Source organism: Rousettus aegyptiacus, unplaced genomic scaffold (genome assembly GCF_014176215.1).
Source record: "Rousettus aegyptiacus isolate mRouAeg1 unplaced genomic scaffold, mRouAeg1.p scaffold_m13_p_8, whole genome shotgun sequence".
NCBI classification, from domain to species: domain Eukaryota; kingdom Metazoa; phylum Chordata; class Mammalia; order Chiroptera; family Pteropodidae; genus Rousettus; species Rousettus aegyptiacus.
In genome coordinates, this window is record NW_023416311.1 from 109,033,618 (window position 1) to 109,058,969 (window position 25,352).

Here is a 25,352-nt window from a genome sequence, read left to right on the forward strand (position 1 = left end):
CCCGGGCGCCCCCGCTGCGCATGCGCACGGCCGCGCGGTCCCGCGTACGGAGGCCCACGAGGCCCTGGGCGTCCCGAGCCGCTGACAGCGCGGTGGTGCGAGCTCGGTAGGTGTCCCAGCGGGTCTGAGCCCAGGTGCCTGCGCCCGGCATGCGCGGGCCGGCGGCTTCGCCGAGGCGCCCGCTGCCAGGCCGGCCCCGCTCTTCTCGGGCCGCCCGGGGCTGCAGCGCGGCCCTCGGGGCTCCTCGTCCGCTTCGTCCTGCACGTTCGTTCCCCCAGTCTCCCAGCGGGCTCTGCCTGTCTGGAGCGGGCGCCCACCTTCCCCCGATGGACCTGCGTTGTTTTACCTTCTTTTTTGCCTTTTGCTAAGCGAGACCATCTTTTGCCTCCGTCGTAGCCAAATCTTAGCTCCGAGGGGAATCTAAAACCTCAGGGCCCTTTAAGCACGTTTTGTTTGTTTGTTTTGTTTTTACTCCTTGCTTTACGTTGATCTATAGGAATTTGGGGTACTTTACCTGTTACCTCCAGTATAGTCGAACTTTGAACAGCTCAGTAATTGGAGCACCAAAGCGCCCCCCACTTGGAAAATGTGGTATAACTTCTGACTCCCCCCAAACTCAACTATAGTGGGCCCTCTGCATGCGGGACTCACAACCGATGATGGGAAACGTTTAATCAAACAGCTCCTTCCACCAGCCAGCTTCCAGGAGGCCTGTGTAGGGTGTAGGCTGCGAGCGCGTTTGAATCCCGGCTAGGACACTTACTGGCTCTGTAAACGGGCTAAAACCGCCACTTTGTACTCCAGTTTCCTCACCTGTGAAATGACAAAAGTAATTCATTCATTGTGCTGTTAGGAGCATTAATTAACTTAGCACGCGTAAACCACAAGAGTGCCTGGCAAATGATAGTGATTACTGTGGTTAGATGCTCGCCACTTTTCTAAGCCTTAGGTTGAGGATTCTCTGCCCTTCTGGTACTCTGTTTTGGTGGGAAATATTTATTAATCACATCTTTTGGGTACTCATCCTTAATGAGCATTGATGTTGAATGAGTCATGTTCTCAATGTGTTTGACCATGTTTTTTATTCCTTAATTTAGTTATATAAATCAAGAGGAGCTGCAAATCTGATGGCATGGCTTTAATTACCTTGCGGAGAAACCTTTGTCATTTATCTGATTTTCGGATGCATGGAGCTCTGGCTGCTCTGAGGAGTCAACCTGTCAATCACGTTCACAAGGTAGCCAAGAGGCGTCTGTGTCCACGGTCCTGTCCACTACACCCTGGGCCTTCCGAGTTCAGGTTCCATCATGCCTGTTGTAAGGAGTTCCATTCCGAAAATGGAAATGACCTTCGTCCAGTTGGTGAGCCACCGTTCTCTGATCGGGACAGTTTTGAACAGAATCTTGAAAACATGGACGAACGGGTATTTTACAGGAGCCTGAGCAGCTTCACCTCATCTGAAGAAGTGCTGAGTTTTCTCAGCACGCTGCGGACTTTGCCTGACACTCTGGCAGCGGGAGCCTTACAGCGGATTTGTGAAGTGGAAAGAAAAGCTGATGCTCACAGGCCCCCCAGGGAAATACTGGAGAATCGCGTCTTCCAAGCTCTGTGCGTTCAGTTTGAACAGGAACCCTCACATCTGTCAAACGCTGGCTTGGTGACGGCTTTGCACGCCCTGACTCTGCTGTATGTGGATCCCCAGAGTAGCTTGTTACTGAACCTGCTGGCAGAATGCCAGCGTCGTCTCCGAAGGGGTGGTCTGGAGGTCCACAGTCTTTGCGTCCTCGGGGAAACCCTGATTAAACTACAAGGTCCAGAGAGCGCGACCCTAGACCTGATTCTGTATCAATTGCAAGGTGAAAAATTGGAAAACTTTGCCCCTGAGGATGTCGTGGCCCTTTACAGGGTACTGCAGGCATGCTCTGAGAAAGCAGACCAACACCAGGCTTTTCTCAACAGGATAAACAACTTTTCTCTGTCACTAGCTCCCAACCTGAGTCCTAAATCCATAAGCCAAGTGCTCACCGCTCTCGTGGCTCTAGATCAAACACAGGCACTGCCTCTGGTTATAAAATTGGGTAAGTACGTGGTGAGGCACATCCCTCGTTTCACCAGTGAAGAGCTCGGGAGAGTCTTGGAGGCTTTCACATACTTTGGGCACCACGACAGATTTTTTACGACGGCCTTGGAGCAGCGTGTCGCCTCACTGTGTCTTACTCTGGACCCCGAGGCCGTCAGCAGAGTCATGGAGTACTGTAGCAAAAAACAGGTTCTTTCACGGCCCATCCTCGACGCAGTAGCAGAAACTTTTGTTTGCCAAGCAGAAAAATTTTCACCTAGTCAGGTTTCTAAGTTGATCGAACCGTTTGGAAAACTCAATTATTTGCCACCAAATGCCTCTGCTTTATTCAGAAAGCTAGAAGATGTGTTATTTGCTCATTTTGATTCTTTTCCTCCGAAAACACTGTTGAAACTTCTCCATTCGTGTTCACTGATCGAACGCCATCCGGTCAACTTTATGGCAAAAATCTTCAGCCCTTATTTTCTTCAGCGGCTGCAAGGTGAGTTGGTCATCACTTCTGAGAGTAGAAAAATTAGCCCTTGAACTTGTGGTGTTTTCAAGTCACACGTGTACTGTTTACACAGAGCGATATTTCGCCGTTCTTTTCCCTTCCATCGTAACCTAAAGAAGACACCTAAAGTCGCAGATGCCGGTGTTCACGCAGAGTTAAAGAATGCTCGAACACGCCTCGAGAGAGGACACGGTGTGGGGCAGACATTGCTGCCCTCGCCGAGAAACAGTGTTCTTGGGGGACCGGCGGTGGCAACGGCAGCAGTCACAGCGACGTCGGAATCCCTGTGGCAGGGCCACCATTCCTCATGTTTTCCCTTTTTATTTGAGAGGATGGTGTTCATCTTCATTCAACGCCACCCAATATGTTGACAACCTGGATCTTCGGATCTTAAAATCCCACTAAGTCACCTGACATACTTGGTCCCTCTTTACATTCTCTAGTTAGGGCCTCGAGTTCTTCCGAGTCCAGGTGAGATCGCACCGATGGCGTGAAGAAAGCATCATCGATCCTAACGTGTTTTGTTCCGAGCGTCGTTTACAAGTACCTTGTGCATTCTTACTGCTCTGCTCTCTCGTCACTTATGTTAAGTTTGGAACTTAGCCGTGACCTCCCGGGATGCTTTCTGTTTCAGGTGAAGAATCATCTTTGGACAGACTGAGCCTAGCACAACTGACCCAGCTGCTGCTGACCTCGCTCCTGGAGTGCCCTTTCTATAAGGTAAGCGCGTGAGCTGTGTTGCTCTGTTTCCCCGAGGGGGCAGTGCCCCCACGTTCCCGACGCCTTTTCAGCGCCTTCTGTTTCGATCTGTCTCAGTAACCTCCTCAGAAAGCAGATCTTCCATGCATTCAGAGTTCGCGGCCACCTGATAGCCCTTCTCTGATAAACCAGCCGCACCCCTGTGCCTTGTCCTTGGAGGACCCCCTTCCTGGCGCGTGAGATTTCTCGGGAGGTTTTATCAAGTGCTGCGGGCACGTGAGTCACAGTCCGCGGAGAGCCACGCCAAGGGCCCCGGCACTGCCGTAGCTGTCGGGCGCGACGATGCGACTCTGGACTCCGCTCGCGCCTGACAGTTCAGTGGAGCTGGAGTGTGTGCGTCCCAGCGAGCACGCCACAGGCCGGCCTGGGTAGGACCAGAAGCGGGTGTCCAGATGGGCTCGCCCGCCCGCACCTCCGCACCTGCTGGCCTCCCGCACCTGGTTGGCCTGCATCTAAGGGCAGCTCATTTTGGAGTAAGGTGTAGGGTTGGAAAAGTAACCATAACCACCGCCCTCGTAAACCGGCTTGAATAGTACCTTTCTTTATATACTTACTATAATCGATCCACCCGGGATTGACTCCGCTCTGTGATGGCAGACCTCCGAATTCTCTTCCAGATGGATAACCAGCTGCCAGTGCTGTTTATTACACAGCGGTTCTCTTCTTAGTAAACCGAAACGTCACCTTTGTCGCATTTTCCACCATTCGAACTTAGCAGAGCATCCTGAAAGCCCTCCGAGCAATTCTAGGAGTTCCAAAGACCGACCTACCTTCCTTCCTTCCTTCCTTCCTTCCTTCCTTCCTTCCTTCCTTCCTTCCTTCCTTCCTTCCTTCTTTCCTTCCTTCCTGCCTGTCTTTCTCTCTTTCTCTTTCTCTCTCTCTCTCTCTCTTTCTTTCTTTCCCTCCCTCCCTCTTTTCTCATGATGACCACTGACTACTTTTAAGAAACATTTAAAACATAGTCTGAATTATTGCACTTGAACTGTAGCAAGAACATTTTGCATTGTCTTTTCGAGACGGGCATCTGCCCTGCGTCTTGGGACCGTGCCATGCCTGTGGAGGGGTTCTGATCAGACCTGAATTCTCAGGGGGCCCCCCACTTCATTTTTTTTCTCATGTCTGCACATGTGATTTTTAGGGTCCAAAACTTCATCCTAAATATCAAGTGAAATCGTTCCTGACTCCGTGCTGCTCCCTGGAGACGCCGGTGGATTTCCAGCTTTACAAGTCTGTGATGGTCGGGCTGATGGACCTTCTCGGGGCCAGGCTGTATTTTGCTTCAAAAGTGTTAACGCCCTATTGTTACACAATAGGTGAGTCGTGGGCAGCTCTGTCGTTTGCCAGACCTGAGCGTGGGCTGTCACTGGGAACATGTGGGACTCGGCAGCCACCGAGGGTCTGAAAATGCATGACGGGCCTGGCGCTCCCTTGGGGCACAGCAGGGCTGCGGGGTCCTGGCTGCCTGGGGCCCCCATGTCACCCACATAGTAGCGGAATGTCTTTGGGCCGTTTTTACCCGTTTTCTGCTCGCTTCTCATCTGTCAGATGAGAGAGCAGTGACCCCCCCCGCCCCAGACTCGCGTGAGGACCAAGTGACGTGGGAGCCCCCGGAGCACAGCGAGGGCCCGGCATCGCCAGCTGCTGCCGCACGCTGGGCCGCGGCTCCGTGAGAGCAGCCACTAGACACGGGGCGACTTACCTTTAAGTTAAAACGGAAAGAAATCGAAGTCCAGTTCCTGCTGGCACCAGCCGCCCCCCCCCCCCCCCGCCGTCCCCCACAGACGCTCGGCGGCCACAGGTGGCTTCGCAGGTGGCTTGTGGCTGCCGCGTGGGGCAGCACAGGTGGCACCGTTTCCGTCATCGCGGAAATGCTGTGGACAGTGCTTATGGCAGAGGCCAAGACCTCCTGCCCTTAGCCGTACAAAAAGGATGAACGTAAAATCAGCTCAGAGAGGACGGGGGTTCATGGGCTTCGGGGGGTCACCTCTCCCTCCCCACCTCTGGGGCTCCACTCACAGAAGGCGAGGAGCGGGTGCCTGTCCGTGCCCGGGACCACGTGTCAGGGTGCAAGGCCCTTCCGCACCTGGGACGCTCTGGGGCCGCCGGTGGCGAAAGGGCCCAGGTGCGCGGGCGTCTGACTTTAACTCAGGGGGCTTTCTACGCTGTCTGGATCGAAGGGTTCGGTGTGTGCAGGGTTCTTGTCAAGCCCCAGGTAAGCTGAGAGACACCCGCCTCCCCCCCATTTGGTGTGGTCGAGCCCCCTCACTTTGGGGCGACTTGGCTCACCGTGGACGCGGTAAATGAAAATTCTCACCGTTGTCCGGCGTGGTCATTACTTGGTGGCCTTTAGCCAGTTGGTCAGTGCAGTGTGGAGGAATTCAGAACGCGGACAGGAAGGTGGCGTTCGAGAGGATGTCACACGAGGGACTTTTCCTTCTCTCAGCAGATGTGGAGATTAAATTAGACGGAGAAGGATTTGTGTTGCCGCTCACAGCTGACGAAGACGTCCACAGGAGGTGAGGCCCCGTCGAGGGCGACACACAGTGGCCGTTTCCTTGGCAACGTGAGAACGGTGGTCCTGATTCTGGAAATTAAAGCCGTCCTTGGCCACACACCAGTTTTGGAGATTCCTTGTCACATTTTATGAACCTCGGCATTAATGAAATTCAGGGCTGTTTCAACAGATTAAAGGAGAACACATTCGCGAGTCACCCGAAAATAGTATTGGCAGCGAGGAATAAGCAAATCCCAAACAGACCCTGGTACCTGAAAACACGTAAACACTCCGGGTGGTTTTAAAAGTTACACTTCTCCCTTGCTTTTCAGGATCGCACTGTGTATTGACGGTCCAAAAAGATTTTGTTTGAACAGCAAACACTTGCTGGGGAAGGAAGCGACCAAACAGAGACACCTGTGCCTGCTCGGTTACCAGGTGGTGCAGGTATGCGTTCCTCCTCCTCCTCCCCCCGAGCAGCAGTTCACATTTGCTTTGTCCAGGGGACCAAGTGGCCTGCCAGCCACCAGGACCAAGGCCGCGCACGCCCACTTTGTTAGTTAAGCTCAAATCTCTTGATTTGCATTTTGAAACAGCGTTTTCAAACTTTCAGTGTTCCTGTATTCCCTGTAGGCTATGCTTAACTCTGCTTTTAGATTACTAAATCATTGGAATGGTTTAATTTCTCTGATTTAATAAAAATGGACACGGCAGCTCATACCAACACCGGCCGTTTAAGGCCGTTTTCGTGTTTACGTCACAAACCACCGTCGGCGGCCTTGTGCGAGGAGCCGCCGTGGGGGGACGTGGAGCGTCCCCAGCTCTAGGCGGCCCAGCAGTCTGCCTCTGTCGCCCTGTCCGGGTGTTTGCTTCTCTCCGCCTCGTACACCCCAGACTGATTTCCCTAACATGAGCCATGCCAGCGTGGGCTCAGGCCCTTCAGCGTCTGTCCCCTGGGGACGAAGTTAGCCGCTCAGCACTCGGGGCCCTTGCTCGGGGCTCTGTGGCCACTGCCCTTCCCCGAGAGCCCTCTGCTCCCCCTCGGCCCCTGCCTGCCCCGCTGCCCCCGCCGCCCAGCCGTACCGGTCACCGCTGGAGTGTCTCCGTGTCCCCTCGCCCTGATGTGCCGGTACCAGGGCCCCATGTGCCCTGCCCGCTCTGCGCCGTGCCGGCCGAGCCCGCACCGTGCAGGGCGCTGTCGTAGGTGCTGGGGCCACAGGGTGACTAAGCTCGCGTCACCCTGGCCCCCAGGAGCTTCCATTCCGCCCTGGGGAGGGCGCAAGAGACAGATAAGTAACCCAAACCAAGGGAATTATGGACTTTGAAGTTCATGATGGATTTTATTTTCTTCACTTTTATAGATCCCCTATTATGAGATCGAGACGCTGACGAGACTGGAGTTGGTGGAATATTTACAAAGAAAACTATTTTCTCAAAACGCTGGCGTTTGTTGGTAGCAAGAAGGACTACTGGCTTCAGAACTCACATCACGAAGGAACTTGGTTTTCCTGGGGCTCGGTGTGAGGAAAGATAGACTTGGCGACTCGGCCGTGTGTTTGCAGACGGCGGTGGTCTGGACAGCGTCTGGACTTCTCACGCCGTGTACACAGCTGTCGCCGGTGAACGTAGTTTTCCTTATTTACTAAGATGTTTTACCTCCCACGTCCTTGTGAGTTTTCTTAGACGAAGTACTGTGAGGAGAGCTGGTGAAAACCAGAGTCCTTTGGGTATAAACATTTATAATTAGAGAATTACGCAGAAATAACGCTTTAATAAGAAAGTGTTTTACGTTAGCACGGGAGCTTTTCTCTTGTTTTTTGATGATGGAGGGGTGTGGGAGAGCTTACCTTAGGCAGGGTTCTGGGCTGCGTCTGGTAGAGAAGCTGCTGAGTCTTAATCAAGGGGATCACACTGTCTGGCTCACCGTCGACGCGGCATCGTCCCATCGCGGCCTGGAGAACGTTCTGGGGGGGGTGGGGACAAGGAGGCGGCCGGCTCGCCCTGTGGCCCTGGGCAAGGACACGGGCTGCTCTCTGCCCCTCGCCGCGCGGCGCCCGTGCCCGGCGCTCGGGCCTCACGCCATGTGGGTGTCGGGGCCTTCCGACCGGGGTGCTGCCCCCCGTTTACGGACGAGTGGGCCAGCTCAGGGGAGGACTGCCCTACCCAGCCCGTCACGCCTCACGAGTGGCGAACGAGATTTCAGTGAGGAGCGGGGGACCCGCGTGGCTAAGGCTCTAGCCTGGTTCGGGCTCCAGCCTCGCCACGTGCCAGCCGCTTGACCATGGGCCCGTGTCCTCCGGGGCGATCGATAGTAACAGGCCTGTGAGCAGCCTCCCCCGGGACTGCTGCTGCCAAGTGCCACAGAGTGGGTGGCTCAACACAACTGAAATGTCTTTTCTCACAGTTCTGGGGGCCACACGTCCGAAGGCAAGGTGCCGGCGGGGCCGCGCACCCCGTGCGGCCTCGGCAGGGGGCCCCTCCCTGTCCTCCGGCAGCGTCTGTGGCCCCACGCGTGGCTTGGTTTGTGGCCGATGGCCACCTTCCCTTTGGGTGTCTGTGTCTTCACGGCGGCCGCATGGCATTAGCCACCCCCACCCCCCCGCCGCCATGTCTGAACAGTTTCGTCTTACCGTGAGCAAACCTGCAAAGACCCTAGGCCCAAGTAAGGTCGCCACAGCACTGGGGGCAGGACTTAGATGTCCCTTTTTTGGGTGGTGGGGGAGGGTGCATAATTCCACAGGTCGAAACGAGAACTGGAGTTAATAGACGTAAGACGTAGAAAACCGCCCGGTGGAGGAGGCACGCAGCGTGGGTCCCCCACGCTGGCCGCTCCGAGCTGCCACCCCATCCTGCTCTCTGCTTCACACCACCTCTTTAGGTCTGTTCATCTTTGGAAGAGGAAATGGAGAGAGAGGGGCCGAGCTCCGCAAAGAGGGAGGGACAATGGGGGCAAATGCTGGCCGACTAGGACAGAGGAGCCACGATGCTGGTGTGTCCTCGTGCCCGGGTGGCCTCGCCTCTCCTCCCCCAGTGCCCACGACGCAGCTCACGCCTGGGTACGAAGCAACCCTGAGATGGGAAGTGAACAGCTTCCGGTCTAAAGAAGGGAGAGAGACTTAGCCAAGCAGCCACACGCGGAGGCGACGACAGCCAGCTGTAAATGCCACAAGGGGAAGCGCAGCCTGACGCTGTCCTGCACCTTCCAACCTGCTCTGCGGCCGTCCTGACGTCTCCTGGTCGCTCTGACCAGCATCAGACAGGGCTCCCGCTGCACTTCCGGCTACATCCTCTGTTGAGCCTTTGTGCCCTGCGGCTCCCCGACCCGCCTCCTTCACTCACCAAACATGCCTTAGAGGGCATCTAAGGCATGCCAGAGGGAGCAGACAGGAGCCCTGCCAGGGGCGGGGAGTCGGCAAGACAAAGGAAGGAGCAGATGATGACCAGGGGTCGCCCTCCTGAAGCGTGAGCAGGACTCAGAACTCGGGAGGCCCGCCTGGCAGTGGGGAAGGCTTCTCCTCCTGACTTAGGGAGGGAGGGAGGGACAGATCTAAGCTTGCTGGTTTCACCTGCTGCAGTGAGTTTGACAAGCTCTGTCAAATTATAAAGCCAAGTCCTTACGAACTGATTTCGCAGGCCGCGACATTTTAATGTCTACCTATGCGAGCAAAGCAGTGTTATTGTGCTTGCTTAAAATTACATATCACCATATATTGGTGATGTTTCTGAATATGGTTTAATATTGCTGTAGTTTTTCAAAAGTAAAAACAAAGAAATTCAGAGAAAGAAAAATTGATGGAGAAAATTAACCTTCAAACATTACCCCTCAGGTACAGTGACATTCTTCGGGTCTGCCACTAGGGGGCAGCAAAGGTTAGGGCATGGGGGGCGGGGCTTCAGCAGTTAAAAAGGGAGGATTCCAGGAGAGGTGGGGTGGGAGTGAGGCAGAGGGATGGTGCGTGTGTCTGTGTGCGCGCGCGTACGTACACGTGTGTGTGTGTGTGCGTGTGTGTGTGTGTCGGGGAGCAAGATCTGTGGGGGGGTGCAGCGACAGACACGTCTACCTGAACAAAACAGCACCTGGCCTCGCGGCCCGGACAGCAGAGGGGCGCTGCGGTGCTGGATGAAGACGCGCCTTCCGAATCTCTGCACGCCGGGGTGCCTGTGGAGACCTGGTAAACATCTGTGAGACGGCGGGAGGGACAGGAAGGAGCAAAATTCTGTACATTTGACACGTTTCTGGAAAAACCAAGAGTTCCCTCTAAAAAGCTACGTCTGCTGGAAGACTGTGCACATGCAGGGAGGGGAAGCTGGCCCCGTGGGGCCGAAGGAGGTGACTTCGCCCCCAAAGGCCGCGGTGCCCCCAAGCTGGAGGCACACCAGGCCCACGAGGAGTCTGAACGCGGGGAGCAGGGCTGTGGACGAGGCGCCCTCGCCGTGTGAACCGCCGGCCAGCCCGGGGCAGCGGGTGCTCAGGGCACCTCGTGGGCTGCTGGGTGCACGCACTGCGTCACGTTCGCAGCTAAGTGTCGTGCCCACGCGTGGTGACGCAGCCCGGGAGTGCTCCATAAGGGGGAGCATGACCCCCTCGCCAGCGGCGGCTCCGGGGGGGCACACGGACCCGTGGCAACCGCTTTTGTTAACCAGCATCGAGGACATCGCGCTGAGAGAAGAAACCTCGTTCTTGGGTCCTCGCAGCAAGCACGGGACGTCCCCGTGGCCGGAGGGATCTGAGCCACGGTATCACACAGAAGTGGCCTCAGTTTCCAACGCGACACAGCACTGCAGCGACGGGGCTTTCGGACACGTCGTCCCAGTCCGTCTGGCCGTGGAGAATCCCGGCCAGGCCCAGCGCTGACGCTGGCGCAGGCGCGTGCTGCGCCCCGGGGCCGGCCCGCCCGGTTGGCTCAGGCAGGTCCCTTTGTCCTTTTGGCCTCGGCATCACATAAAGTTTTGAAAATTTCCCAGCAGAACAGGGTAGCCGGTCACCTCACCTTTTCCAGTCCTGGACGTGGGTCAGCCCCAAGGGAGCCTGGTGCTCGCTGCTAAAGCTGTCGCTATCGGAGAATTTTTTCATTTTGGGCATCATAGAAAGTCGCATTTATTTTTGTTCCAGTATCAACAAGGTGAACAAAAACAAAATTAAATGTACTTTTATGTTCTCGATTCATAAGTTTGATGCTTAAAGTGACTAACCACGGGGGCTCCATCAATCGAATGAGCTAACTTACAGGAAAAACCTGATGACCAACAGGCTTTCTAAATCAGCAGACGATATCCACGCGTCTTCGCCAGGGAGGAGGCGTAGAATATGAGACCAGTTTGCCTCATTCCACCACGGGCCGCTGCCCAGGCCCACTCTGGTTGGGGTGCTGTGGAGGACCGGTGGTGGCTCCTCTGTTCCAGGAGCCAAGGCCGAGCCATTGTTCTCACCGCTCAATAGCACTGACCGGAAGCCGGCGTGGGCAGGTTCCCTGGGCTTGCAGGGGCAGTGCTCATAACCGAGTCACAATACTCTTTACGTTTGCCGGATACATAGCGGGGCAGTTCTCTTTCTGGCTCGTGAGGAATACCTGTGTTTACACATCCGGCCCTCCTACCCGCCCATCAGCTCAGTGAATTTTCAGCCAAGGGAACAGACTTATGGAACCAGCAGTCAGACACAACACAACGCTGTTCACAGAGGGTCGCCAGAGCTCACCCGGAGCAGCTGAGTGTCGCCGGATTTTGTATCACGCTAGCTTAATTCATGGAAGTGTTACACCTGCCCTGGCCAAACCCACGTGTGGCCACCGACCGAGCACCTGAAACGAGGCTAGCGCCACCTGTTGAAATGATAATTTTTGAACATACTGAGTTAAAGAAATATATTACCACTAATTTAACCTGTGTCTTTTTACCTTCTTAGTGTGGTTATCAGAAAGTTTTCAATCACCTGCGCGGCTCCCACTCCGCTCCCGCCGGGCGGCGCTGCCGTGGACCTCTAAGGTCCATAATTACCTTCTCCTGTACCACGGGTCTTCGCAGCCCGACCAAGCTCCACGTGGACGCGGGCTGCGTGGTTCCAGGCTGCAGCTGCAGCGCTGGCACATAGTAGGGGCACGGTCATTGGCTGCCCAGAGGACGCTCTCTGAGTGCGCGACCCCTCCCTGAGTGGGGAAGGGCGAGCGGCGTGGAAAGTACGGAAGAGGGGTCTCCTACCGGGGAACCTGGGCGCAGCCGCTTTAGCAGCTGGGGCTCCTCCCCTGGACCCACCACGAAGGGGCGACCTGGGCATGAGGCCTGCAGCCCAGAGCGAGGGCATAGGGTCTGTCCCGCCCGAGGCCCCGCCCCTCGCCGAGGCCCCGCCCCGTCGTCCCGCCCCCTCGCCGAGGCCCCGCCCCTCCGCCCCGCCTAGCAACGCGCGGCCGCGGTATCCTGGCGACGGCCGAACGCGGACACTCAGCAGCCTCAGGCCGGCGGACCAGACTGGGTTTCCAGCCCGCAGGACCGAACCCCAAGGCCGCGGGGACGCTGGACGCGGGCCGCATGGAGGACGACGAGGAGGAGATCACCGCCGCCACGCTGCGGGGCAGGCCGCGGCCGCTGCCCATCTCGGCGCTGTCCGCCTTCAGCTACGTCCCGCCGCGGCGCCTGGACCCCAAGGAGCACAGCTACTACTACCGCCAGGGCCAGGTGCGCCGCGGGGCTGCGCGGCGGGGCGCGGCGGGGCTGCGGGTCTCGGTGGGGACCGGGGAGGGCGGGGCTGCGGGTCTGGGGGGCCGGGGAGGGCGGGGCTGCGGGTTTGGGGGCGGGGCCGGGGGGCGGGGCTGCGCGGCGGGGCGCGGCGGGGCTGCGGGGCTGGGGGCGGGGCCAGGGAGGGCGGGGCTGCGGGGCCGCGGGTCTGGGGGGCCGGGAGGGCGGGGCTGCGCGGCCCGGAAGGGGGCCTGGGAGGGGGCGGTAGGAGCGGCGATTCGGGAGCGGCTGCGCCGCCAGGCGGTGACCTCAGGGTGGCGCTGCTTTCTGGCCTAAGACTCGGGGCGGGTCTGCACTGGAGGCCGGGGACCTGCTGGGTGGACCCCGAAGGTCACAGTTAGCCGACCCCCAGAGTAAGGTTGCCAGCCCCCAGCCACAGAGGATGGGCAGGGCCCAGCCAGGTGTGGGGTTGTGCTGCGCTGGGACCAGGGGCTGGGGACCCCGGCGTGCCGAGTGCGCGGGCGGGTGTGTGTGGAGGGCTGTTTAGCCGGTGTTCAGAACCGTCTGGGGTGCGTCGGGGCCAAGTGCTCCTCAGGAAGGGAGAGAGGGCCGCTGGGCTTCTAACCGCCACCGCCTCTGGGAACGGCCTGGGCACCCTGCCCAGGATCTGGAGTGGGGTCCCCTGGCGCTGGGGGCGCGGCTCCCTCTGCGCTCTGTCTGCCGCAGGCCCGGGGTAGCCGGGGACAGCCACAGCCTCAGACCCTCCCAGTGACTGTTTCAAAGATCCAGGACACCGAAACCCTTCTAGAAGCCCGCCTGCAAACCGAAGACAAGGAGGCTGATCAGCCACCTGCAGGGGGAGCGGGCCGGGAGCGCCGGCTAGGTTCCCGGGCCCCGCCACACCCCGCGCCTGCGTGGGCAGAGCCTGCGGGACTGCGAGGGCCACCGTGCCGCCCAGGCAGGAAGACACGCCAGAGAAAATGAAAGAAATCAGAACGTGCCGGGGTCGTCTGTTCCTTTCTTCTGTTTTTCCTAAACGTCTCCAGGGCTTTCCCTCAGGGTGCACGAGGTGTCCCCACAAAACGCACCCTTTTATTCTTCCCTCCCACGGACCCTTGGCGGGAATGAATCCGCACTGAGATCAGGTCAGCACACATCTGAGCACTTGTCACAAGTGAGTGCAAGAGAATGTCAGGGAGCTTCGCCGTGCAGACGGAGGCCATAGTTTCCGGGTTAGACAACTGCTAGGGGTTGAATTGCGTCCCCCTAAAATTCTTGTGTTAGTGTCTCAGAATGTGACCTTCCTTGGAGACAAGTAATCAGAGTAAAGAGGTCATTAGGGCGAGCCTCACCCAATACGACCGGCGTCCCTATAAAAAGGAATCCGGACGCAGATGCACAGCAGAAGACGGCGTGGACAGACAGGCAGACGGGGACAGACCTTTCCCTCACAGCCCGGGAGAAGCCGGCCGGGCCTGGGCCTGCGACACACAGTCGAAGCCCCCGTCGGCCTGCTTTGTTCTGGCGGCCTGAGGAAACGCCGGCTGCAGCCAGCATCTCCTGTCTGTCCGCACCTCTTCGCTTGGCTCTGAGCAATGAGGGAGGATGAAGAAAGGGCCATCTGTGGGGCATCTGTGTTGTGACCCTGTTCGCTGGCTCCTCTCAGCTTGAATGCTCACTGGGGACGGAAGTGGGGTTTAGAGCGGCGATTCCTCACCTTGGCGCCGCTACGGGCCTCGTGGTTTGTTCTCATGTGAGCGATGTGTCTTGAAAGAATTTTTATCTGTAAATAATTTCACTTATTAAGTGAATTTTACATTTTAAGTATGCGAAACCTAATTCGTTGCCAAGTAATTTATGATTCACGCCGAGCACCAGCCCAAAAGCAAGGTGTCTCTATGTCTCAAGTTCGTGTTGTTTTATTGAGAGAATATACATTTTGTCTGGCTTCTTGACATGAAAAAATTCACAATCGCCATTTTATGGGTTCCTTCGAGGGATCTTTTAATTACACCTTGAGGCTACTGGAAAATAAAAGACTAAGTAGTTGGGGGCCAAGATACCTATTTATCAGAGGAAAGAGCCAGGTCGCAGGGTACCACGAGGGACTCTGGGCACGTAGGTTTGGGGGTGCGAACTTCGGAATGGGGCAGATTTACCCATCCAGCCACCACAGCCGTGGGGCCCTCAGAGAGCCAGCGGAACCTCTACCCTCTCATGGGCTGGGCGCCACCGAGGCAAAGGCGCAGAGTTGGATCTGGAAGGCTCAGCTTATTTTTCCTAAGTTCACCTTTCTGGGGCTGAATCACCGAGGGGCAGAGAGATGCCAGGGGCGTAAGTGACCCGGGTGCCATACTTGGGAGGTCGGGCGTGGGCAGAGAGAGCACCCCTCTAATGCAGGGGTCGACACAGGAAGCCCTCTGGGCCAAATCTGGCCCACTACTGGTTTTTAATAAAGTTTTATTAGAATGCAGGCACAGGCCCATTGATTTGAGTACCATCTACGGCTACCAGACAGAGTTGACAGCATTGACAGAGACCATGTGACCTGAAAGCCTAACACTATCTGTCTGTCCCTTTACAGAAAACATTTGCCAACCCCTGTATCACTGCTTCTGGACGATTGGGTGGACCTGAGAACAAAGTAATGCAAAGTAGATTTTAAGGAAAAAAAATCAGTGTAGTTTTAAGAGCCTGGTGGCAGGCAAATTCAAATCCTGACGCCTTTAGTATCAAGAAGAAAACCATGCAACAGAGATCAATATCTAAAATTCTCCTGGGCGTATCTGAACCAGCAGTTCATCAGCCGCAGGACAGCAGAAGCCGATTCTCTGACCTTGAGATCATTTGGACGAAGGAAGGCGACCCTGTATCACAGGTTTGCGGGGGGCTCTCTCGGCCCTGGGTCCAGCGTAAATGACTCTGGGCCCCACTCACAGCTGAGAGGAGAGGAGCTGTTTCAGGTGGCGTGGTGCCCTTAGTGACCAGTCGGCAGCACGGCCGCGGCGTCCTGGGGGAGAAACATTGCTCCGTGTCCCCAGACATGAGGCCTCCAGGTCACAGACGCTCCATCTCACTTTGCCCATCTAGGAAACGGGGGTCAAACGTTCCCCCGCATGGAGCTCTCACCAGCCCCAATTCAATGGTGTAACAACGTGGCACAACGTAACCACGTAAGCCCAGTGCCAGTAGAGCTACTGTTACCATCATCGTTTGCTTTCATCAGTGACGACTGGAGCGTCCCTCCACTGAGGGTGGGTTCCCGGCGCCGGAGTCCCCTATCCGCAGCCGCTGTCCAAGATGAGTACCAGGCACTCCGAGCACCCATCTGGTGGCCCCTAATCCCCTCAGGCTTCTCGCCCGAGGGAGCCCAAAGTTCAAGCGCTCAGCTCAGCACACTTAGTTAAGGTCCCCGTAATGCTCTGGTCTTACGACAAATTCGTCTTCTCAAGCCGCCAGCTCCAACGCCACGGACCTGCCCTGCTCGCTCCCCAGGGGGCTCTCGCTTCATGGGCTTTGCCTGTAAAATGTTGTTCCGGGGGCTGCAAAGCAAATTCCATTCGATGTTGTTTTTAAATTGCATTTTCCTTCTTCCGCCTTGTGCACCATTTATGCTCCTGAGATGGAAAAGCCCTTTTATGAAGGTCTTGACCAAATGTCTCGATCTAAAAAAACATCCTAGGTGGTTTCAGGATATGCTTTCCCTGGTGGGTTGCGGCTAGTTCTGCCTCGAGCGAAGCTTTGCTCAGGGAGCCCAATTTAGCTTCGGTGGCATTAGCTGATTCTCCTTCCACATATGTGGTGGGGACACGGGGGCCAGGGGCTGGCAGTTTCTTCCCCCTCCTGATGACTGAATTTCCCTTCACCAAGCACGCCGTCATGCACTTTGTGAACATAACGATGCCCGTTGACCGTTCAGAGGTGCAAAGGAGTATTTCCTGAGGGCCACGCCAGTGTCCAGTATACAGGGGGTGTCTAATTGAGCTCCCCAGAGCCACTCCTGTGTGGAGCCTCTTCCCCCACCGGCACCCGGCCCCCCTGGCACACCTGGCACGCACACTCGGCCAGCCTGTTGCTGACTTACCTGTTGCAATCTAGGCACGTTTCCCTTTGCCGTCCCGCAGACTCTAGCGCCCATGTGGCTTCCGATCACAATGCGTGCCAGCGAACGCCGTTTTCCTCCCCGCTACCCTGCTGCTCCTTCCCACCTCCCTGTCGTGTTTGCCCTTCCGTGGTATCGCGCAGGGGCCTCGGGCCTGGTGGCTCACCCAGGAAAGGTTTGCCGCGAGCTCAGTCGTTTAACCTCAACCGGGCTGGAAGCGAGCCGCTTCTGCGGGCCTCTTACGCACTGCATGGTAAAGACACGAAGACCTCTCCATCGTTTCCTAAGGGGTTTGCATCCTATTTGATAAGCAAAGGTCTGATTTTCACATAAAGTGATGGGTATTTTCTTCGTGACATTTCCCCCGCTGCTTTATGCGTCGGAGGTCCCGTGTGGGTATTCTTTTCACTTATTTTTCTCATCCATCCTGAGTTTACTTTTGTCTACCCTGTGAAGATCCAAGTTTATTTTTTATCGCTAAATAGCTAGCCCATTTTCGCAGTACCCAGGGTCGAATAACACATCTTCCCACTGATCTGGGCTCTATGGTTTTTGACCCTATGGGTACATGCATGAGCTGGCGTCAAGCTGCCTTCCGTTGGGATGAAGGTCAAGGCCAGCCAGACTAGAGCAAGAGCAGACCCAGGAGTTGGGCGGGAGAAGACAATGCTGAGAAGGAGCTCCTGTGTGGTGACATCGTTAAATGGCCACTGGGGGACAGACCAGCTCGGAAGGCACTGCTCCTTCCTCTGTGTCCCTTGGAGTGACTCTGAACGTAGGTAGACCCTGTTTCCAGCAGTGACCGAATAAACGCCGTAAGCCTGTGGCCATCGGAACTCTTAAGAACCTTAAAACAGTTCTAAAAGATGGCCTGGTCTTCCTTACTGAATGGTTAATTGCATCAGGACAGTAGCCACATCTGCATTATCTTCAAAACTTCCCCAGCAGAAGCTCACAGGCGGCCGGAGGACCTGCGAAGCATTCGCTGGGCCGGAGCCGCACGTCACCTGGGGCATCGCCACCACTGCCGGCCCCCCGAGCTCCCGCGGTGGCAACGGTAGTGTGTGTTCCAACAGACCGTGGACCTTCCGCCACCGCGTCCTGCATTGGGAAGGCACCACTCTAGCATCGCCATCTGGGAAAGACAGACGAACCAGTGGCAGCGGTCACAGCGCCCGGGCCCCCAACCCCGTGAGGCTGGCTTTGCTGCTGAGGATTCGCATCAACTGGCCCTGGGCCGGAGGGACGTAAATGACTCACGGGGGGAGGACCGAAGAGGGGCTAACGCATGGATTTCTCTTCCTTTTACTAGGTACCAAATAAGACAGACTGACTTTTGCACTAAGAAAAAGTTGGGATGAAAAAATGGAGGTATCCCAGATAGCTCTGCTAACAGGATCGTTTTCTAATACAGCAGGGCTGTGTGTATATATTATATATATATATATATATTTGCTATATATGTGTATATTGTACATACAGATGTATAATATATAGCAATATATATATATTTATACATATACGTGAATTGCAATTGTTTTAACTACCACATATGATTAAAGAAAGTATTTCCGTCTCTCTAGAGGGGTTTGCATGTAGACAGCTGCCTATTGGCCTGCAAACGATAACTTCTGTTTAGTTATATAGTCCTAGTATCCAGGTTATTGTTAATTTTCAAAGCAGTACAAACTTAGCACAGAAAATGTGAGAAAGACAAAAAACAATAGAAATGGAGAAAAACACACATCCAGTGGATTATTATCTTAAGGATTGAACTCGATGGATTCAGAGGGATCCGTGGACGTGGAGGAAAACCCCAAGCTCCCGGGGGCCTCTCGGCCACCTGCCCTGGCGGTGGGCCCGGCCGCCTGCTCGTGAGGTGGCCTTCCCCTTGGTGCAGCTGGGACACGCTGGGTGTCCCCGTCACGGAGCGGGCTGGCTTCCGAGCTCCATGACGCCTCAGTGGCTCAGCCCGCGTGTTCCTTTAACCCGAGGCTTTCTCTCTCCTTTTACTCCCCAGACAGGAGTCATTTCCCTCTACGACTGTGTTTTCAAGAGGAACCCAGGTTATAATCAGAAACTGCACCGAGATGACAGAGAACATGCAAAAAACCTGGGACTTCACATTAACGAGGAGGTAATGCGGGCGCCGCGTGTCAGCAGGGCAGCGGTGGGTCCGCCGCGTGGGTGTGTGTGTGTGTGTGTGTGTGTGTGCGCGCACGTTTAACACGGCGTCACGGTGTGTCTGTGACCGTGACAAGGAGCCGAGACCAAGGTGCTGCTATTGCTCTCCTCAGTCTGTTCTGTCACCTGGCCGTGTATTAATTTTTATGACTCCGTCGTTTCGTTCTATAGAATTTAATAATTTAATGGAAGCAAAACTAAGACGTTCTTTCCAACAGATAAAATAGGATTTCGCTTAACCTGAGTCCAGGCTGTCACAGTTGTTCTAGGGACACTGGGCTCCTGGGGATGAACCCACAGACACAGGAGTGTGTCTCCCACTCGATGGCCAGGTTGCCGCCACCCACACATAGCGCAGGTCCTCTCTTCTCTCCCCACGGTGCTCTGGGAGGGAGGCTCGGCTCGTAGTCAGCGGCACAGGCGGGTGACCGACAGAAGGGACAAAAGTCACAGGGCGAGGAGGTCAGGATCGCAGCAGGCATCCGGGGGGGAGGAGATGGTGTCGTCCTTAGCGGGCCGGGCCCTCCAGCCTCCTTTCCACACGTGGACATTGTCTCCACAGAGTCCGATCTGAGGAAAGGATGATGATTAAAAGTCGTGCCGAATTAACATCATAACCTCTTTATACGATACACAGAAATCAGAACTTAAAAGCAGCTTAGGGGGGGATTTCTTTCTAGACTGTTGGAATTTTGACTGTGGCTATTGTATAAGAATGCCACCATGTCACTTTTAGTGACACTTATTATTTCGATGTGCAATTAAGTGATGGAGGTACTAGGAGGCATTGCCAGCTAAGTCCTGGATATTAATGTTTTTTTTCTACTGTTTCTGTTTATGTTGTTTCATTTCGAGTTGGGGGTGAAGTTGATGCTTTCCTCTGATGAGAACATGCCAGCATTTCTTAGGCCCAGTCATAGTTTCTGAGCACCTCCCGGGTCCTACTGAGCATACAGGTGATAAGGCGGAAGGGTCTGTCCTGCTAGAGCTGACGGTCCCACAGGGAGACAGGACAATGAAAGCCAGCTACATAATGAGCACGATCCAGGTAGAAATAAGTGATGTGCAGAGAAGCGAAGCCTTTTAGGAGGATGGGGAACGCGAAAGGGGCGCGGGGCGCGGGGTGCTGGGGAGACGGGGGCGGGGGCTGAGGAGGGAGGGGGCTGGGAGGACGAGGGGAAGGAGGCCCGTGAACCTGGCAGTCAGAGGCACCTGGCCGCCAGGGCAAGGGCTTTGCCTGTCCTCTGAAGGACCTGAGGCCCCCTGAGGGCTCTGAGCAGAGGGGCAGGACCCCGCCCGTTCAGAGGTCCCCTGGGGTCAGTGTGCAGCAGCCCCCAGGGAGCCGGGGCGCGGTGGGGCGCTGACCCGTGTGCCCGCTGCCCGCACAGGAGCAGGAGAGGCCCGTCGGGGTGCTGACGTCGTCGGTGTACGGGAGGCGCATTTGCCAGCCGGTGGAGCCGCTGAACCGTGACCATGGCCGCGCCAACCACGTGAAGGCGGACTTCTACCGCAAGAACGGCGTCCCCGGCCTCCAGGCGCCGGACTTCGGGCACGTGGAGCCGGCCTGACGCCGCCTGGGGGTGCGCGGGGCTCCGGGCCGGCCGGACGCGCTGCCTGTTGCGCTCAGGGGGGACGTGGGGCGTGGCGGGTTCCCCGCGAGACGATTTCAGATGACACGGTGCTGGGGCTGGATCCAGCGCGGGCAGCGGAATAAATCCGGGAGCTGTGGCCACTGCCGGCGGTCGGTGTCCTTGTTTGCGGGGTGTACCGGGGAGGGGGGCGCTGGGGAGCAGCGCGCCCGGTCCTGACCGTCACCAGCACTGTCGCCGACGGCAGGGCCAGCTCGCGCGGCCTTCCTCCCGGAGGAGACAGCTCTCTGCCACGCGCTTTCCGCCCGGAGGTCTGGGCCGCCAGAATTCTGCACAATAGAGGGCCATAGGCCTAGGACGGACGGGTGGCCTCGGCGGTGGCCTCGGCGGTGGCCAGCAATACCCCTGTCACTCCCCCGGGGAGAAGCAGTCACACAGGTCATGGGAAGAGGTTGGACGTTAGTGTCGGACGGACCTGGGCAGCACGCGGGCTCCTGGTTTGCCGGCCGCTGGGCGAGGGGCCAGCGTCTCACCTCCTGGAGCCCGCGTTCCGGCATTGGCAAGGTGGGTGGGGGCAGGTCCTACTCCTGAGGGAAGCAATATTACCCCGGGGCTCGGCCAGGACGCCCCCACCGCAGGTGCAGCCACCGCTGCGTCCGACAGTTTTCTTTTTAGAAGCAGACGCTTTTAACCTAAGTTGGGAATGTTTGTGCAAAAAATTGGAAACTTACTCGAGTATTAAGGTACTGGCTGTATTTTTCACGAATGGATCCCGTAGAAGAGGTCGCCCTTCATCTAGGGCGACTGAACTTCCCACAGCTCAGCAGTTCGTGGGCACGTGGCCTAACTAATTCCCACGCCATTCCTCCACTGCCGGTTTCATTACTTTGATTCTCTAAGGACACATGATACTAAATTGCTAGTAATTTCGAGGCTGAGTGACTTGTAAATATTTCTTCATTGTTTTGAATTTTTTTTTTTCATTTTCTATTTACTTCCCCAAATCGCAGTAGTTTATTTGGAATGCCTTTGGGTGAATTCAACCATATTTATAATAATGTAATAGAAAATATATAAAGTTGCGGTTGTGAACATTTTTATAAATTACTCTTTCTTTGGTCTTGATCACTAAGGAAGACAAGGCCTCCCTAAGAAGCGCCTTCATCTGAAAGAAACTGCAATAAATTAGCATCAAACTAAATTATTTTCATTTACTTTAAGTCAGATCACACTCCTTAACTTTCTCCTACTTTTAAAAAGCAAGACTTGAGCTGGGCAAGGTTTCAAAGGATTTCACGGTTGTTGGGAGTGAATGCACATCCCTCGGCATCTTGACTTTTACCACCTAAAGCCAGCCCACGAATGCCCGTGAAGTCACCTTATCCAGGAGAAACACATACTCAGAGAACTTGTCCGGAAGGTGGCGGCGGCTGCCCTCAGGCCAAGGAACATCGCGGACACCTCGAAGCGGATGTGTTGATACCACTGCGGTTTTGGGGGACGGGACTCAGGCGCTGGTCATGAGGCCGAGGGGGCTGAGAGGCGCCTCACCTTCCAGCGGGCTCAGGGTCCACGGGCGGGCGGGCGTGAACGGCGAGCCCCGTGGTTCGCGGGGCTCCGCTCGCGGGAATTCTGTGGTTGCCACAGCTCGAGGCGCCTGGACCAGGAGTCACACTTTCAGATTTCAGGGGACAGGCAGTTTTCCATTCTAGTCTCGTCTCAATCACCGATCACCTGGGACCCTTCGAACAACCCCCGGACCTCTCTGCACCTGTCTGCTCATTCGTGAGAGGCAGAGGGTCTCGGGCTCGGCGGCAGGGCAGGATCGCCCGGAGAACGTGGCATCTAACGGAACGCGGCAGGTCCGGGGCGCGGCCTGAGACTCTGCATCTCTAACGCGTTCCGGGTGAGGCCGAGGCTGCTGGGTGGGGACCGCACTTTGAGAGACGCCGCGTTCGCACAGACCTTTGCAGAGCAGACCGGCGGCGACCTCGGCTGCTGTGAAAGCGCCATCGTTTGGCACGACTGGTGAGGCGGCCTTGGGAAGGAAACGGTTCCTCTCTCCGGTTCTTTTCACCCAACTCAGCACTTGGCGGGGCGCGGGGGGCGCATTTCAGAGCGCTTGGTGACTCACCCAGCTGCGGGCGTCCACTAAGGGCAGGTGACGTGCAGTGCCCTGGGCCAAGGGACGGAGAGCCCACAGGCGCAGCCGCCCGGCCTGCTACGGACGACGCGCGAGGCCGGTTGGGAGTCGCCGGACCCGAGCATCCCGAACGGGCTTCGGTGAGAGCGGGGACCGAGGTCCTCACGCTCTTTTCCTTCTTCCCGTCGCCCTTTTGGAGAATTAGGTGCACGGAGGCCGATGCTGAGTTGCGTTTACAGGAGCGAAAACCCTGACTGAGCAGGCACTTGAAGGAGACATGCCGGAGCCCCATTTCGGCGACAAAAGTCCGTCGCTAGTCTCCATAAGCGCTTTGATCCGAGACGGGGCCCAGGGCCCCACAGGGCTGCCGTGTCAGCGCCGAGAACATGCTCGCACGGCTTGGCCGGGTCGGTCAGCGGCCCGTGTAACCACCCGCGAGGGGAGGGTCCCGAGAGAGCCTGACAGCCGTGTTCACAGGCGCCCAGCTGGTAAAACATCAGGGTCGGCCCTCCCACCGGGGGGCTCGGGCTGCAAGTCCGCACCCCCAGGGAGAGGCTGTCCCCAACAGACCGTGGGGCCCCCGCCTCTTACGGACCCAGCCCCGAGCCAAGAACAGAAACCTGGTTTGCCCAACCAGCCCGGGATCTGCCGCTTTGCCGTAAACGTGACTTTACACAACACTGTGTTCATGTCGCCCTTTGGCTAAGTGTGACTTCTCTATGGGAAGAAAAAGCCGAAACTTTAGAGTTGAATTTACTAGAACCAAATCCGCCAGGTCTTCCAACTTGAAGGCTCCGCACCTTCTCTCACTTCCTCAGACATACTGGGCAGACTGTGGGGCTCGGCGGTTTCTCCTGGTTTGTTCGAGCTGTTTATTGCTAATTTGCATGGTTGTTCTGAATTATCCTTACGCAGCCTGTGTCTGATAGCTTACCAAAGGGTTATGGTAGACCAGAGTATGGGGACAGACGGGGTGTTGCTGCTAATAGAGAACCTTTTAATATTAAAATGTTTCTCCGAAAACGCTCTCTGGAGATGCCACAGCGAAGGGCAGAGCCCTTGACGCAGGGGGCGTGCTCCCCCCGCCCCCCCCGCACCCCGTGAGCGGCGTCACCAAGTTTTCACAAACTTTGTCCCGATCCGAGTGGCTCAAGGACATTTCAATCTTTGCTTCTGGAAGGCACTTTCCGAAGCAACTGCCAACAGGGAGAAGAGACGGAAAAGGAGCAGCCCCCAGGAGAAAGGAGGAAGGGCGAGTAGATGCAGACGCTACGACCCGAAGTGCGTGAAACGTTTAATGAGTCGACCTTACAGAAGACGACGGCATCGAAACATCAGATGCGTTTGGTACGAAACTGGTCCCGGGCCGTGAGAACTGATGCCGGTGACGGGAGGCCACGCACAGCCGGCACACGCGACGCAGCAAGGGGACGAGGCCGCGGGTCCCCTGGCCGCGAGACGCCCTGGCAAGGCCGTCAGACTCCTCGCGGGCCACGGGACTCCACTTATTCACAACTGGCTGTGCGCGTTAGCGTCAGGCGAGCGGGAGCGGCGGGCGCGCTCCCACGTCCTCCGGGGAAGAGCATGCCCCCCCCGAAGAGAACACACAGCCCCGGGGCTTATTGCCTCGGGAACGTCTGCTCGCTCCGCCTCCGTCGCCCACGCCCGTTCCGGGACCGTTTCTGCTCCGCCTCCCGCACGCCCGTCTCTGTTCCTTCGGAGTGGCAGAGGATCTCGGCACGCGCCGCACACCCAGCGGTAGCTGCCGGGCTGTGGGGACGAGTCTGCGGAGGCTCCGGAGGACAGAACAGAGCACGCGCATCGAGACACGAGGGACAAAAAGCCGCGGCCAGAAAGCGCATCGTACCTTCCTGACAACGCGGCCTTCCCACCGCCGACGGCGACGCCTCAGGCGGCCAGGTTGCTCTGGGAGAGGGAGCCGGACATTTCCGTGCTCACGAAGTAGGTCTTCAGCTCCCCCTTGCCCTTCACGTTGATGATGCCCCGGCACGTGCACGTGTACCCCAGCGTCTGCAGGATGAGGCTGGTCTCCTCCGTGACCTGCAAGCGCATGGAAAGCGGAGGGCGCTCAGGGCGGGGCACGGCCCGGCCCGCTGGGAAGGCCGCCCGCCTGTAAGGACACAGGGCCCCACAGTGTTCACGTTCTTCGGCCCATCGGTGCCGCTCCTGAGAAATCAGGAGAAAGGCTAATCCATTAGAAGAAAAAATAATAATAGTAACATTTTAAGGATGTCAAATTCAGGGCTGCGACAGTGAAAACTAGAAACACCTAAAATTCAAGTCATCTCCAGGGTTAAGTGGACCACGATGCGATGGTCATCAATATTGTGGATGAGGTAATAGAATAATTTCTAACCGCCCCCCATCTCTGAAAAATTAAGCCTGGGTACCCACTATGACATCCACCCTGTGAAAATTAAGCGTGCACTTTTAAGAGACCTGGTGGGAAAAAAAAAAAAAAGCAAATCCAAATATGCTGGAATGGTACGGTGTTGGCGATGCTTACAAACGGCCACGAATGTCTTTTCGGGAAATAATAAGCAGTGAAAATAGATCTTAATGATCAGGAGCCGCCCTGAGCGGCACGGTCAGCCCCTGCAGACGGCCCCGTGTGTCAGGTTCAACGCACACGGATAACACGGCCTCAAGCTGACGCCGCCGGACGTTGCTAACGGCGCACGGCTCGCGGGTCGGTGCGTGCGTCCTCCGCACGGGCGGACGCGGACGCGGAGGGAGCGGGCCCCTCCCTCGCAGCCCGTCAGCGTGACCAGACTCCTCGTTTCCTGCCGGTCGCTTCCGCATCTCCACGCTCCGC

At 56.7% G+C, this 25,352-nt stretch overlaps 3 protein-coding genes across 7 annotated transcripts in view; 2 read left to right on the top strand and 1 right to left on the bottom strand.

Moving 5' to 3' along the window:
* The first annotated feature begins 17 nt into the window (after positions 1-17).
* On the top strand, positions 18-7,624 carry FASTKD3 (FAST kinase domains 3). Of its 3 annotated transcripts, none has more exons than XM_016130151.2 (7): positions 18-106; positions 1,098-2,561; positions 3,208-3,293; positions 4,471-4,645; positions 5,776-5,848; positions 6,159-6,273; positions 7,188-7,624. In XM_016130151.2, the coding sequence occupies exons 2-7, from the start codon at positions 1,133-1,135 to the stop codon at positions 7,281-7,283; spliced, it is 1,974 nt and encodes a 657-aa protein (XP_015985637.2). In that variant the 5' UTR covers positions 18-106; positions 1,098-1,132; the 3' UTR covers positions 7,284-7,624. The 3 variants fall into 3 exon arrangements, with proteins under 3 accessions (XP_015985637.2, XP_015985639.2, XP_015985638.2); XM_016130153.2 differs by having other exon boundaries at positions 5,779-5,848; XM_016130152.2 differs by lacking the exon at positions 18-106 and adding an exon at positions 209-591.
* Positions 7,625-12,238: 4,614 nt separating this feature from the next.
* The window catches only part of CUNH5orf49 (chromosome unknown C5orf49 homolog), a 59,117-nt gene continuing 46,003 nt past the window's right edge, over positions 12,239-25,352 (top strand). For 2 of the 3 annotated variants that reach the window (XM_016130146.2, XM_036226299.1), the window contains exons 1-2: positions 12,239-12,498; positions 18,621-18,737. In XM_016130146.2, coding sequence (XP_015985632.2) covers positions 12,352-12,498; positions 18,621-18,737 — 264 coding nt within the window. In that variant the 5' untranslated portion in view covers positions 12,239-12,351. Of the gene's footprint in view, positions 12,499-18,620; positions 18,738-20,172; positions 25,284-25,352 lie in introns of those variants that run through there. The other variant, XM_016130147.2, reaches the window with a different exon arrangement.
* The window catches only part of ADCY2 (adenylate cyclase 2), a 304,109-nt gene continuing 297,699 nt past the window's right edge, over positions 18,943-25,352 (bottom strand). Inside the window, exons 25-26 of the mRNA XM_016130145.2 lie at positions 24,384-24,577; positions 18,943-19,354 (exon numbers count right to left, since the gene is read on the bottom strand). Of these exons, the coding sequence (XP_015985631.2) occupies positions 24,425-24,577 (153 nt within the window). The 3' untranslated portion in view covers positions 18,943-19,354; positions 24,384-24,424. The remainder of the gene's footprint in view (positions 19,355-24,383; positions 24,578-25,352) is intronic.